General features: G+C 45.1%; 1 protein-coding gene across 1 annotated transcript in view; it reads left to right on the forward strand.

Moving 5' to 3' along the window:
- Positions 1 to 3,492: 3,492 nt before the first annotated feature.
- Positions 3,493 to 13,534, forward strand: part of VAT1 (vesicle amine transport 1) — a 31,111-nt gene continuing 21,069 nt past the window's right edge. Inside the window, exon 1 of the mRNA XM_033918123.1 lies at positions 3,493 to 3,894. Coding sequence (XP_033774014.1) covers positions 3,550 to 3,894 — 345 coding nt within the window. The 5' untranslated portion in view covers positions 3,493 to 3,549. The remainder of the gene's footprint in view (positions 3,895 to 13,534) is intronic.

Raw genomic sequence — 13,534 nt, forward strand, 5'->3', positions numbered from 1 at the left:
GTCTTGAATCCCTGGAGGGTGTTTTCCCCTATAACAGCCTCCGGAAGAGTATTCCAGTTTTCTACCACTCTTGGGTGAAGAACAACTTCTTTACGTTTGTATGGAATCTATCCCCTTTTAACTTTAGAGTGCCCTCTCATTCTACCTTGGAGAGGGTGAACAACCTGTCTTTACTATGTATATTCCCTTCATTATCTTGAATGTTTCAAGGTAGTCTGGCGTTAGATGTAGCCCCTCTGGGAGTGAATTCCAGAGTGTAGGGTCTGCTCCTGAGAAGGCTCATTGTTGGGTATCACATCGTACAATTTCTTTTGATGAGGGTACAGACAGGGCTGGATTAAAGGATAGGCCCAGTAGGCATGGGCCTAGGGCCCGAAACGGTCAGGGGGGCCTGCTGGTGCAGTGCTTTAGGGCTGTTTAGGCATCTCCCTCATCCTCGCTGGATTTGACGCAGAGTCATTGTTCCAGGCCCCCCCCCCCCCGCGTCATCGTCCCAGGGCCCCCCCCAGTGTCATTGCCATCACCCCGGGCCCTCCCCACCGACCCTCCCACCCCGAGACAACCGACAAACCTCCCTCCAGCACTCGTCGGCAACTGCAGAGCTCTAAACAAGCTGCTTTGTGGTTCGCGGCCTTCTGCTGGTGATTCCCTCTGCTGCGTCACTGAAGATGTCATCAGTGAAGTGGCAGAGGGAATCACCAGCAGAAGGCCGGGAACTGCGAAGCAGCCTGTTTAGAGCGCTGAAGCTGCCGACGAGTGCTGGAGGGAGGTTTGTCGGTCGTCTCGCCGTGGGAGGGTCGGCGGAGTTCGCATGGGAGGAAGCGCTGTTAGGGGCCCTCTGTGTCGCTGTTAGGGGCTGCTATGTCGGGAGGCCCTCTGAAAAGGAACATTTTGGCTATGGGGTGAGAAGTGGTCTGCCCTGGGTGCTCCAAGGCCTGTCATCTTAAACTTCTTCGGGCAGTAACAGCGTTTACAATTAGCTGTTGTTGCCAGCTTCGGACCTTCCTCTCTGCTGAGTCCTACCTACTTCCTATTTCCATGAAGGCAGGACCCGACAGAGAAGAAGGTCCGAAGCCAGCAACAGCAGCAAATTGTGAACGCTGCTGCTGCCTGAAGAAGCTCATTATGCCAGGCCTTGGAGCACCCGCTTAGGGGCTGCACTGCTGCTCGAGGACGGGGTGACAGAAGGAGGAAAGGGAGCAGAGGGGGAGAGAATTGCTGCACCCAACTGGAAGGAATGAAAGGAGATGCCAGGGCTTGGAGGGAAGGGAGGGAGAAGGAGATGCCAAGGCATGGAGGGAAGAGATACCAGGGCATGGAGAGAGGAAGAGATATCAGGGCATGGAGGGAAGGAGGAAGGTATGCCAGACCAAGGGAAAAGGAAGGAGGAGATGTCAGAGCATGGAGGGGGAGGGAGAGATGGAAAAAAAGGAAAGGAGAGAGATGCCAGGGAATCGAGGAAGGGAAAGAGACAGAGATGCCAGACCGTGGGGTAGGAAGGAAAGAAAGGAGAAGAGAGAGATGCCAGAGCATAGGGGAGGGGGTAGTGACAGAGAGAGAAAAATGGAGAGGTGGCAGAGCTGAAATCAATCATGTACAAAGGAGACGGGGCACAGGATAGACAGTTTATGGAAGGCGCATAGAAAGAGGGAAGATGCCCTATGGAACGGGGAGAGGGCGGTCAGTGAATAGAAGGGGCTGATGCTGCATGGAAGACAGAGAGAAGACAGATGCTGGCTAGAAAAAAGAAAGTGAAGACAAAATTAAAACAAAAGACAAAAGGTAGAAAATATTTTTTTGTTGCTTTAGAATAAAATAGTATTGTAGTTGTATTGATAAAACTTTTATAAACAGAAAATAAGATAAAATTTTTATTGGACTAAATTTTTACTAACTTTTAGAAACCAAAACCCCCTTTCTCAGGTCAGGACAGTATAATGTAACAGCAGTGTGCTAAATTGACCTGAAGAAGGAGGCTATGGCCTTTGAAAGTTAATTGAAAAATGGACTAGTCAAATAAAATGGTATATTCTTATTTTCAATTTTTGTTTTATTTCTATTTGTTAATTTGTAAAGTGGTGATTGTTTGTCAGTTTCTTCAAATTTACATCTGCTATATTTATATTTTGCAGAGTATTAGGGGGCTATGTGTCATTGTTTCTGTGGTGTTACACTGTATGTAGTTTGACTTTTTGGCGGTTCAGTTTAACCTTTATCTACATATTTCTATTTTTAGTTTGTGATTACTTATTCCATACTGGGTGAGGATGTATCTGTGTTCTGTGTGTATGAAAGATATGGTTTTCTATTAGCATTGACTAGCCTTGTTTGGAGAAATGCATCGGGCATGGTTCTTGGGAGCATGTTGAATAAACCTGATTTGAATCTCCTTATTTTCTGCCAATCTTCTTTTGTTTCATGTTGGATTCTTTGCCTGTTGTTACGTTACAAATTAACATACATGAAGTGGAACGTACTAGAGGAGTTACAAATTTGGTTGTTTATACATACAAATGGGTTACAGTTGGTTGACGTAGAGTGAGGCAGTTGAGAGGTGTTGTAAACTTGGTTATTAATATAGACTTATATTTCGGATAGTATTACTGCTTTACAATATATTTGAACACTTTTATATATGTATGGAAAGGGTTCAGAGTTAAAGTCTTGGGTAAGAGTGGGAAGGGAAGGAAGGATTGTTTAGAGGTATTTAGGGGTTGTGTAGAAGAAAAACTGTGTACTGGTATGCTAATCTTTGTTTTGAATAATAAAAATAAAGAAATACAAAGGGAAATAAAGAAGTAAATAAGAAAACAGATAAATGGGGGTGGGGGGTGGCCAGGGGGCCCAGTGTACTTGGGTGCCTGGAGCCCTGGAAGAATTAATCCTGCCCTGGGTACAGATAGTGATGCTCCTTGAGAGGACCTCAGAGGTCTCAAAGGTTTGTAAAGGGTTAGCTTATTCTTTAGGTATTCTGGCCCATAGTTTTAAATTTAACAGCCTTCCATGGCAGAAAGTGTCATTTTCTTGTTGAAAAAAAGAACCACAAACCACTCAAGGGCGAATCCTGCAAGCAGTTATGGTGATGACTAGCTGCATCTCTTAATCTGTTCTTCTACCAAGAGACAGTAGATGGAGCAACATTCAGACATCACAAACAAATTGGGACATGAGGAACGAGAATGGATCATGAGTAAGAGCAGGCCAAAGACATAAGTTCTGTAGTGCTACACAATAAGACACTCCCTGCTGGACAGAGTTTAGAATCTAATCAAAGCAAACCGGACAAATAGGGGTTTAGGGAATTGCTTTGGGTTTGATGAATAGGAGTGAAAAGCAGCTTCAAAAAAAGGAAATATAGCCAGGATGAAAGGAAGAAAATGTGTAAGAAATCACTGTGAATTGGGTTATGGGATGTCTTTCATGCTCCATCGAGCTGGGTGGGTGGGGGAAGGGCTGCGCCGCTGGCCCTTTAAAAGCAGCGGGGCGGCTCCAGGCTCCGGGTTTTCCGCTCGTCCCTCGCACAGCTGGTTTGCACCGAAGCCAGCAGCCATGTCCGCCGAGGAGGCAGCGGCGGCGGCTCCTCAGCCCTCCGAGGAGCAGCCAAAGGAGCAGGAGCGGGGGGCCGAGGCCGAGAAGCCGCCCGAGCCCACCTACAAGTGCCTGGTGCTGGTCGCCCACGGGGGCTACGACAAGGTGAAGCTGCAGGTCCGCAAGGGCTCGCCCGCCCCGGGCTCCGGCCAGCTGCTCGTGCGGGTCCGAGCCTGCGGCCTCAACTTCGCCGACCTGATGAGCCGCCTGGGGCTCTACGACCGGCTGCCCCCGCTGCCCGCCCCCCTGGGCATGGAGTGCTCGGGGGTGGTGGAGGCGGTGGGCGAGGGGGTCGCCGACAGGAAGGTGGGTACTCTGGCCATGGGGCGTCGCAGCGTGAAGGGACAAGCGGGGTGTGGCTGATGCCCCTTTCGGTTGGGGGGGGGGCGCGTTCAGCCTCTGGCGGGCTGACATCTTTATCAGTTGATTACAGGGGCGGGCATGATAAAACTATTGCTCGCAGGGGCACATTGAGCGTTGAAACTTCTGTTCGCCCCTTTTTTGTCTTCGTGGGGAGGGGTTGTTTTTTTTTGCCCCTTATGCCAAACAATTAAACCATTCTTTAGCCACCGCCCATGGGCTATTGAGTGGGAAAACAATGAGGGCGGCTGGGCGCATGCGCGCTCGAGGCTGGGCTCTACAGGGGTGTATGGGCTCTTGGAAATTCATAACGTTAGTTTAAAAAGAAACCAACAAAAAGCCCTAACATGTGAAAGGTGCATTCTCTTAGAAGATGGTGGTATTAAAATCGTGTGGCACTAACTCCAATAGACAAAAGAAAAGCTTCCCTAAAGATGAGGGGCGTGGGGGATGCATTTGCTTTAAAAAACAACCCTATTCTGTTAATCAAATAGTGGGGGGGTGGGGGGTGGAAGTTAAGATATTTGACTTGTTGGGGTGAGATGCATGGTAATGGCACTAGTCGACCCTGACAGTCACATTACCTTACAACTGTTTTTGGACACCCCTTGAATCTTTGAAGCAGATGCTAAAAGCAGTGTTCTGCAAATCTTTTTGTAGTCGTGGCATATTAAATTAATATTTTATTTAATATGAAACTCTGGGCATCTGGAAATGCACAGATGTCAATGTGGTGTTGTGGTGGGCGTGTGTGATGTCTTGTCGACACCCGCACATAAACGCAGGCCCTCGGGACGGGGCCCTGAGCCTACTATCACTATTGCAGGGGAGGGTACTGATGGAAGCGACCCAGGCTGACTGACTACATGGTCTCTCGCTGCAGGAGGCACGTCCCATAAGTAGTCGGCTGGCGCCTGCACCGTCTCCTCACTGGCGTCTCGTAGCACACCTGGCATCTTGTTGCAGCCCACTGGTTTGCCAAGGCACACTATGCTAAAGGAACCCCTGAATTAGATGTAATTTAGTCATTGGGCTAAATGAGGTAATGTAGCAGAGATCTCATGATTAGCAATATATTAAGGGGGGGGGACCTCATAGTGTGCAGTTTAGCTAAGCATTGCATTCTGTGAATTGGTCTAGCTACTTCTGACTGTTCCCCATCAGGGCCTCTGTTTCCTTTTCTTTCCTTATCTTATCTGTCTGCCTTTTATTTCCAATCCTTCTGGAAAAGCTTTTCTTTCTCTTGGAATGCTCCATGGTAATGCCTGCCTGCCCTCCCTCCTCCTGCATAAATAACCTTGCAGACTTGGAGTAGTGCTTATGAAGCTGGCAAGTTTAGCTCAACTTTTCCAGGGAGTACATGTCAGTAGTAAATAGCCTTACCTTGGAGCAACTTAAACATCCTTCTTCTGTGCTAACTGCAGTACTACAGACCTTCCTGATCTCTGGCTTTAACATGCTTTGTCTATCAAGGCCCCTGCTTGTGAGTAGCCTAACAGGTACCTCCTACGTCTAATGACTTATAGCTCAGCAGGAGTTGGGGATGAGATCTGACCTGAGCCTTTGAGAAGTTTTTTGGTTTTTTTTAACTCCTAGCTGGCTGCCACACCCCTCCCTTAGGTGTCAATAGGACCTGCTTTATTTTGGAACCCTAAATCTGGCCACTTAAGGCCCAGATGCTCAAAGGCTTTCTGTGGGTGTAAGATTGGTTAAAGCTGGTCTTGAGTGCAGGGATGTTCAGCCTCCAATTCTCAAAAGGGTTCTTGAGAGAGAGAGAGAGGGGGGGAGGAGCTTTTACTGATTCTGTAGTAGCCATCGAGAACCCTATGCAGATGCATTACAAGGAGCTCATTAGTATTAAAATTTTGAGTTCTCCATGTAATGCACTCAAAAGCTGTGCCCCTTTAGGACTAGGGCTCCCACAACTAAGCCAGCAGACGCTGCTCTCCCTCTACTGGCTTGGCCGATTGTGGTTCCAGAGCCATAACTGAGATGGCAGGACTCGCCAGAGCCATTGATCAAGTGAGCTGGCACGGGGAGAGTGGAGCCGCTGATCAGCTGAGCTAGTACTGGCTCTGAAGCCAAAATCGGCTTGGCAGAAAAAGCGGCAGCTACCAGCAGAAGAAGGGGTGATATCACCCTGCAGGAACTACTGGGCCTGCCCAGAAGAGCTGGGCCTGCCCAGAAGAGCTGTGCCTACCAACTTGTTGTTTGAGCAGGTGCTCTTCCCCTTTTACCCGGCTAGCTATTTATACCGAGCATCTGATTTAAAAAAAATTGCTCCCAACCTGGTATTACCATGCTGGAGCTTTGAGAATTGGAGTCTTACCGATAAGTGTTATGTTAAGACTCTTCACCTTGGGACTACTGACCCCCATGGCATTCCTCTGCATCACTCAAGGCAAGGAGGCAGGAATAGGGCAATTGCTTAGGTTCTGGCTTTTAGTTAAAATCTATATTGAGAAAATATGCTCTGGAGCAATGAAGTTAAGAGGTGACAGGCTCCGGAGTCATCTAAGGAAATACTTTTTTACAGAAAGGGTGGTAGATGCGTGGAACAGACTCCAGGAAGAGGTGGTGGAGACAGAGACTGTGTCTGAATTCAAGAGGGCCTTGGATAGGGAGGTGGAATCTCTTAGAGAGAGAAAGAGATAATGGTTACTGCGGATGGGCAGCTCTATGACCTCACAATGCACGTGTAAAGAGTCTTAGCCAATAGGGAGAGGATCGGCAGACTGGATGGGCCATTGGCCTATCTCTGCCTTCATGTTCCTATGTTTCACTATCTCCAACTGGATTAAGAGTTTACAAAAAGCTTACAAAGAGTAAATTAAGAACAGAGTGAATAAGGATAAACTAGAAATTAGGCAGCATTATAAGGCATCATGTGTTGAATAGTGCTTTAAGGGCTTCGTTCTTCTTGGCAACACCCAGTAAACTTGGCACGTACCAGGCCTCTGAACTAACTTTGACCGTTTCCAGTGGGACGTTTTGTTTGTTCATAACTACAACAAATTTATACAAGAGATGGCCTTATAAAGAAGGAAGGAACATAACATTAGTAAGTGTTTGGCACTAAAGTCATCAAGCAAAAGTCGAATTGAATCTTGAGAGAAGCTGAGAGCTGCACACATGGCAATATACTGAGTTTCTGAGGTGACTTGGTACAGAGAGAGTTCAATAAATAGGATTTAACACAACTTCCAAAGCCTCTAGAAGTCTCAGCTTTTCAGTTGCCCCTAACAGGCTTTGATTACCCTGCACTGATAAGCATCAGCAGTGTCGCCACATGGTGTATGAGTGTGATTTAGCTCCTGGTTCATAAGTTGTAGGCTTTAATTTTTAAATTGGCAAGATTCTGGTAGAGAATGGCAAAAGGGGACAAATTTCCCTGTCCCTGTGAGTTTTGTCGCTACACTTCTCCCTCTGTATTCGCAGTTTCAGCATTCACAGTTTCAATTATTCACGGTTTTTAGCTTGCTGACTCCTCCCCCCTCCCCCCAATTACATCAGCTTGCATAGAGAAATCTGATTCCAAGCGTTTACAGAGAAAATAACCGATTCCCAGCACTTTCTTCACCACGTTTTGCCTGTCCTTCAGGAATAGGCCAGGTCTCCCACCATATTATTCGTGGTTTCACCATATTCACGATAGTTTTTAATAGAAAACAGTGAATAACATGAAAAAGTTATTCACAGTTTTTCGATATTTGCGAGTCTGTTAATCACCTATCACAGCAAATACGGAGGGAGAAGTGTATCTCTGTCCCTGCCCCATTCCTGTAAGCCAGGGATGTCAAAGTACTTCCTTGAGGGCTGCAATCCAGTCGGGTTTTCAGGATTTCCCCAATGAATATGTATGAGATCTATTAGCATACAGTGAAAGCCGTGCATGCAAATAGATCTCAAGCATATTCATTGGGGAAATCCTGAAAACCCGACTGGATTGCAGCCCTTGAGGGACTTTGACACCCCTGCTGTAAGCTCTGCCTTAACCGCACAAGCCTCGAACACTTAGGATTTTAAAGTTTTGAGTCTTGTGCAGATGAGGCCGGAGCTTGCAGGGATGGGAAAATGAGTTCCTGTGAGGATGGCAAAAAATTGGTCCCCAGTGTCATCCTCTAACTTCTGGTCATTGTCTCAAAGGTTGATTAGATTTTTATGTAAAATTAGCTCTCCTTTACCTCAAGGTGTTTCAAAACAGGTAAAGGAGGTATCTTCTGAGGCAATGGAGGGTTAAGTGACTTGCCCAAGGTCACAAGGAGTCGTGTTCGAATTGTGCTTCCCTGCTTCTCAGCCTATTGCCTTAACTATTAGGCTCTCTTCCTCTCTAGATTACTATTGCAAACATTTAGCTGTCCTGTGGCAGGTAGTGATTACATAAAACATTATGGAAACAAAGCTTTTTGGAGATGCTGTTTAACAACTGCCGTTCCCCCCCCAAAAAAAAAAAATAAAAATCTTGAGGCCTTAGCCAATAGCCTGATAAAATTTTTAGATGCCACAACTAGCTTTACAAAAAAAGCTGGATCCTGGTGCTTCTAATCCCCTTGGATTCTACTTCATAGGTGGTTTAACTCCTGTGCAGCCAGTCCAGTATCTCCAAATGAGTAAATAAGCCTAAATGTTTTCTTAGGGAAGAAAGTACCCACTGAGGTCCTGGCCGGCCCGCTTCAGTAGTGCTTAGTCTTCACTATACTGCCAGCAGCACAAGTGACCTTGGTTTGATTCAGCTGGCGTAGCCTCTAGGGCTGGCTTCCTGCTCTCCAGAGCAATGCACTACTTCAGCTCAGAAGCTTGGTGTTCTGTCCCATGTGCCAAAAACTAAAGGACAGAGTAGTTCAGCCTAGGAGATCGAGGGAGTGTGGCCACTTTAGATTTTCTGGAAGACTCTCCTGACCTTTTGGGGGAAACCTGAAGTTTCATTCATTTTATTTAGATTTATTAACCACCTTTTTTCATGAGATTCCCCCAAAGTGGGTTACAGGACATTGACTAGTAATCGGGTGCTCCAGTATTTTTCCTTGTCTGTGGTACCTGGGGCAGTAGAAGTTTGAGGGCTAGATTCTAAAAAAAAAAAACACACGTAAAAATAACAGACTGGCTGCTGTCACAGCTGTCATAGTAGTGATTTTAAAAGGGAGTCATTCTCCAAAAAATGCTCATGCAAATGAGGTTGGCAGAGTAGCGAAGACTCTGCCCATTGCTAGTGAATAAACAAAAAGGGAGGGAAACCCCCAAAACACAACAGCGACATGCCCAATCTCTCCTGCCACCAAGAACAGCACCTCTGCAGCAGGAGAGATGCCCAATATCTCCCACCAACCCCCTCCCTCTCCCCCTTTCAGATGGCTGGCCAGAGGGATGCCTACTCCCTCTGGCCAACTGACCTGCGGCTCCTATGGGTGGGGCCTTATGCATCTGGGTCATTCAGAACATTGGGCCCCTCCCAGGATGCACCAGGGAGGGGAAGGCCTGACATTTTAAAGAGGTGGGCCAGCTGGCTTCCCTGCCCTTATGTACTTGACATCAATCTAGCACAGCAACCTTTTTGTAACTTAAATTTTTTTAATGTTACATAATATAGTAGCAAATATAACTGCAAGTTTCCCCCCACTCTCTCCACATAACTGTAGCAAGCGCACACACAAAAGTTTGAGGGAATACAGTCCTCTCCAGAAACATCCAAATGCCCTTCCCCCCATTCCTCCTTGACATCTAACATCCATGTGCTAGTTACAAATTTTAACATTGACTTGAAACCAATCTTATATAGCTGCTTCATGGTGAGCTCCCACAGTACCTATATGAACTGAGGTACTGGCCATTCCATGAGCTGGGCAGTTCTGACCCTTTTGCTGTCTACTGCTAATTTATGAAAGGGAACCCCTGCACTAAAAGGCTTTCATGGTTCTTCATACTCCTTATAGATGTAAATCACTTATTGTAGCAGTTACTGTTTCACACTTGCTATTGGGGTAACATTTTGAACTAGGATATGGAGATTCCAGTCTTGGGACTTAGTATGGTGGGGATAAATGTTTTACTAGTAAATGGTGTCTAAAAAAATTAAAGCTCTATTCCATTAGAGAAAAGTTATACTAAATGTACCAGGAACAGTACAGTTTGTACAAAGGTCAAGCACAAACACTGTGGAAACAGTGAATATCTTATCTCGAGATGAGCAAATAACAAAAAATGCAGAATTTATCCCTATATTCAAGGCAAATCAGGTCTCCCTTGTCCTTCTATAAAGGCAAACACCCTTCATACATCCCATTCTGCAGCATTCCAGTAACCCATTCGTTCACTCACTTTTATACTTGTACAAACCTTCCCAACCTCACTGTCTTAAGCTTTGTTTAAAAGACTGGCTTGGTCTCTAGTCCTTGTGTTTGTGCTACTGCTCTTCAGCTCACCAGATTGGCACTCAAGGATTTATGGCAGGGGTGTCCAATGTCGGTCCAATGTTGGATTTCCCCAATGAATATGCATGAGATCTATGTGCATGCACTGCTTTCAATGCATATTCATTGGGGAAATCCTGAAAACCCGACTGGATTGCGGCCCTCTAGGACCGACATTGGACACCCCTGATTTATGGTCTTTCAGCCATTTGTGTGGTGTAGGATGTGGTTTCTGATGGATAAATTTCATCCTCCTATGAAGCAGTTGATGTATGGAAATTTTATTTCCATATAAAATATCTGCCTGTGGGGCTGGAAACAGAATTATAAGATGGAAAACACCATGACCAACTTCACCAGTCCACAAGAAATGAAGGACCCAAGATGCACATGAAGGGACTAGGAAAATAGTTTTAAGTACATCAGAAGTTCCGTTCCAGAGCTTAACTGTTCTCCAAGTGACAAAATATTTCCTCCTATTGGCTTTAAAAGTATTTCCCTGTAACTTTGAGTGTCCCCTAGTCGTTGCAATTTTTGGCAAGAGCAAAAAGTCAATCCACTTGCACCCGTTCTATACCACTCAGGATTTTGTAGATTTCAATCGCATCTCCCCTCAGTCATCTTTATTTTCCAGACTGAAGAGCCTTAACCTTTTTAGCCTTTCCTCATATGAGGCATTCCATCCTCTTTATCATCTTGGTTGCTCTTCTGTGAACCTTTTCTAGTTCTGCTATATCTTTTTTTTGAGATAAGGTGACCAGAATTGAGCGCAATACTCAAGGTGAGGTTGCACCATGGAGCAATAGTCTGGTTAACCATCCCTTTTCTAATAATTCTAGGCATCTTTGTGTGGTTTGGCTGCTACCGCACATTGGGCGGAAGGTTTTATCGTATTGTCTAGAATGGAAAACAGAACTTTTTTTCTTGGGTGCTGAACCCTAGTATCCAATAACTGGGTTCATCTTCCCAATATGCATCACTTTGCATTTGTGCACCTTAAATTTCATCGGCCTCCCTCTGATGCTAAGAACTGTCAGCATTTACTACCTTATCTGACTCAATCACTATACTCCCCTTATTCCATTGCTTTCTCCCTACTACCATATTTATTTACATTCTGTGCTTTTCCTCCCACTGCCAATTTTTACTTGCAACAATGTATCTTATTCTCATCAAAGTGAACTAACCACTATCCTTCATACTCTTAATGGGCCTCCTAAATTGTGAATTGCTTTGAACCTGTAGATGAAACAGTGACGGGCCAGGCACCAGGACTTGCAGACCAGTACTGCAGGACTTCCACTAGGGTGACTGGCATTTTTGGAAATGGGGTTTGGGGAGAAACACTGCTACCCTCTGAACTGCTTTAAATTGCCGAGCCCTCTAACTACCACAGAACCATAAGGCATAAATGCCATATGAATCACTTTAACCATGCTTGACCTTCTGGAACGACTTGCATGTTTCTACCAACGCCAGTAGAAAATGAATAACTGAGCATGGGAGGACTTCTACAGGCTTACATATTAAGAGTTTAATTGGTATGGATGCCAACAAGAGATAAATCCCCTTGCAGTATGTTCTGCTCCTTCAAGTGGGGCGAATAAAGTAATATTTGACCATTAATTGATGGGAGAGGGAAGAATAACAGCCACAAGAATGGCTTTTATGATATCTGGTTACCATGTCGGATCTGGCTGGCACCAAGAAACTAACCTGTCACCTTGTCTTAACTGAAGTAGAGGGCTGCAGTGGCATAATCTGGTCTCTGTAAACTTTTAATCTGAACGTTGCGTAAGGGAAAGGGATTGAGACTGACTTGTATATCTCCTTTTTGTTGCTTTTACAACCACTCAGTGGTTTTACATACAGGTACTTTAAGCATTTTCCCTATCTGACCCAGTGGGCTCACAAACTGAGGTTGTGGATTCAAACCCACGCTGCTCCTTGTGACCCTGGACAAGTCACTTAATGCCCCAGGTGCATTAGATAGGTCCACCAGACCAGACAGGGAAAAAATGGTTGAGTACCTGAATAAGTTCATGTAAACTATTCTAAGCTCCTGTGGAAGAACGGTATAGAAAATTGAATGAATAAATATCTAAAATGTGGAGGATTAAGCAATTTGCCAGTATCACGGATATGGCACCCATAACCAGGGTGCTGAGGCTGTAGCTCTAACCACACTTTCCTATAAAGAGTTTTACCTCATGCAAAATTGTAATTTCTTTAAGACATTAACTATTTTTCTGCAGCCCTCCAAGTACCTTCAAATCCGAAATGTGGCCCTGCAAGGGGTTTGAGTTTGAGACCACTGCTGTAGACAATTAAAAATCCCAGCTGCCCTGGAAGGGAGGGGTGGGGGAGGGAAATGGATTTGGTCCTGAGGAAGGCTACTAAAATGATGTGTGGTCAACATAAGGTATATAGGGACAAATTTAAAGATCTTAATATGTATGTATACTTTAGAGGAAAGGCATAAGAGGGGAAGTATGGTGGACATTTAAATACCTACGTGACGTAAATGTGCATGAGTTGACTTAATTGAAAGGAAGTTTTTGAATGAGAAGGCATAGGATGAAGTTAAGAGGTGAAGGGCTCAAGTTATTTAAGGAAACCCTTTTTTTACAGAAAGAGGGTGGTAGATGCATGGAACTGTCTCCTGGAAGAAATGTTGGAGACACTGTCTGAATTCAAGATGGTGTGGGATCTCGGAGAGAAAGATAATAGTTACTGTGGATGGGCGGACTAGATGGGCCATATGTTAAGTCAATGTGCCTCATCTGACTTCAGTGCTTGGTGCATATTTTTTCTGTTATATTGGTGGAGCTGATAAACACGGTATGACTTGTAAGGGAAACTGAGCCATCAGGTCCTTTGCACACACCCTCACTTAGAACTTTTGGCTCCTTAAACTTAATTCTTTTGCAAAATTTAGATCTCTTATAAAAACTCGCTTGTTGAAAAACAAACCTTTGACTTATTGGATGATATTGTGAGAGTCTACTAGATTCCACAATCTATCCCAATCATTCTTCCCTAATTTCTAACCTCTCCTTAAATTGTCCTTAATATTCACTACCTGCATTTTCCGATAAAATTGGTGTTCTTTTCTTGTGTTGCTGAATCTTGTACACTGTTTGTTATTGGTGTCTTCACATGGCCCTTGCCTTGTTCTG

Source organism: Geotrypetes seraphini, chromosome 13 (assembly GCF_902459505.1).
Source record: "Geotrypetes seraphini chromosome 13, aGeoSer1.1, whole genome shotgun sequence".
Taxonomy (NCBI): domain Eukaryota; kingdom Metazoa; phylum Chordata; class Amphibia; order Gymnophiona; family Dermophiidae; genus Geotrypetes; species Geotrypetes seraphini.